This window comes from Austrofundulus limnaeus, unplaced genomic scaffold (genome assembly GCF_001266775.1).
Source record: "Austrofundulus limnaeus strain Quisiro unplaced genomic scaffold, Austrofundulus_limnaeus-1.0 Scaffold773, whole genome shotgun sequence".
Classification (NCBI taxonomy): Eukaryota; Metazoa; Chordata; class Actinopteri; order Cyprinodontiformes; family Rivulidae; genus Austrofundulus; species Austrofundulus limnaeus.
In genome coordinates, this window is record NW_013953175.1 from 16,908 (window position 1) to 18,475 (window position 1,568).

Genomic DNA, 1,568 nt, shown 5'->3' on the forward strand with positions numbered 1-1,568 from the left:
ACAGTTTGGAGAGAAAAACAAAGTAAAGAACAAAAAAAGAAAACGATTAATCGATTATTAAATTAGTCATCGATTATTTTAATAATCATTTAGTCGTCGATTAATCGTGGCAGCCCTACTTCTGATGGACCTCTTGCGCTTAATAAGTCCTACCATGCTTTGACTCCAACATTTCACTTAATCCAGTGATTTCTCTGCCATCATTTGCAAAAAGCATCAGATAGAAGAAAAAACACATCCCATCCATCAAGTTTTAGTGATGGTTTGTTTTTACTGACAAACATCTGTTCCCTACCCACAAAGCCAGGCCCACAAGAAACTCTGAAGTGGTCTATTCTCTAAACCAAACATCCTGTGTTGTAACAGAAATATTTAATTAAATTTATGTTGATATATGTGAGAAAAGTAAGCATGTTCCATAACAATAAACCCAGGCCCCCTGCTGAAACCTAAAGGCCCAAAAAGAACACCAGCTCTGGATCTGCCAGTGGGTTTGAGGCTTACTCTTTAGTTCATTTCTGCCTGCTTTTTATGAATTGGCTGACAGATGCAGTTACTATGGTGACCATAACCAGCGTGTCTTTTACTCTTCATACATCAAAATGTGTTTTTTGTTCCCTTTAGCTTACGTTATTACAAATCTGTGTTGTGTTTGTAGCCAGCAGCACCATTAAAACCCCTCAACATGTTTAAATCTCATCAAACTGACCTGTTTCGGAGCCTCGGCGACCTTTTCTTCCGGTGTTTTCCTCTGCAGCTCCAGAGCCGGGGGCTTCAGCCTGGCCGCGGAGCCGGGCTGGGAGGCGTCTTCAGGCCGCCCGAGCTTCACGGCCTCCTGGTGAAGCTTCTGTCGGACGTGTTTGATCTTTCCCACCATGTTTCTGTCTCTAAATAAATAAGTGAATTAATTGACCCGCAGTGTGTTTCTGAGCAGGCCGTGCTGACAGCGTGGGAGACAAGCTAGCTACTCTACCGGAAGTAAGCGTTTCGCAGCATTTCTCAAGAAATGTGTCAAAAAACAAGAAATTGTTATTTAAATTTTGTTCTTGAATATTGATTTATTTTCTTCTATGAACCTGTTTAAAATCTAAAGTACAGTTAGTTACAAATGACTAAATATTGAACATTTTTAACTGTTTTATTTTGAAAAGATTAACGGGAACTGCCGACCGAAGCGAATTCACTTTTCTGGTGTCACGGTTAAATACGTCGGTAAAAAAACGACGGAATAATGGTTCCGCATGACGTACGGAATTCATTTATTATGCTTTTCTATTTAAGTTAATGTTTTTACCGTGAAAAATAAAACTAGTTGCGTTGAGAATAAATCATTTAAATGTTTTTAAGTATAAAAAATGGATTTTAATAAACCTAACAATAAAATACTCGAAACAGCAAATAATGCATTATAAAACATAAACTGAATTTACAATACAACAGTCTCATTAAGATAGAAAAAATGTCTGCAATTTTCAAATATCCTTTTTATTATTTAAGACTATATTTAATATAATCTACTTAGTCTAATTTAACCATAGAAGTATATAAAGATAAGATAAGATAAGATA

General features: G+C 36.5%; 1 protein-coding gene across 1 annotated transcript in view; it reads right to left on the reverse strand.

Annotated features, from left to right (window-relative positions):
• Positions 1-972, reverse strand: part of slx9 (SLX9 ribosome biogenesis factor) — a gene marked incomplete in the record, with an annotated part of 17,777 nt that extends 16,805 nt beyond the window's left edge. Inside the window, 1 exon segment of the mRNA XM_014028507.1 lies at positions 710-972. Within this exon segment, the coding sequence (XP_013883961.1) occupies positions 710-877 (168 nt within the window).
• Between the last annotated feature and the right edge of the window lie 596 nt (positions 973-1,568).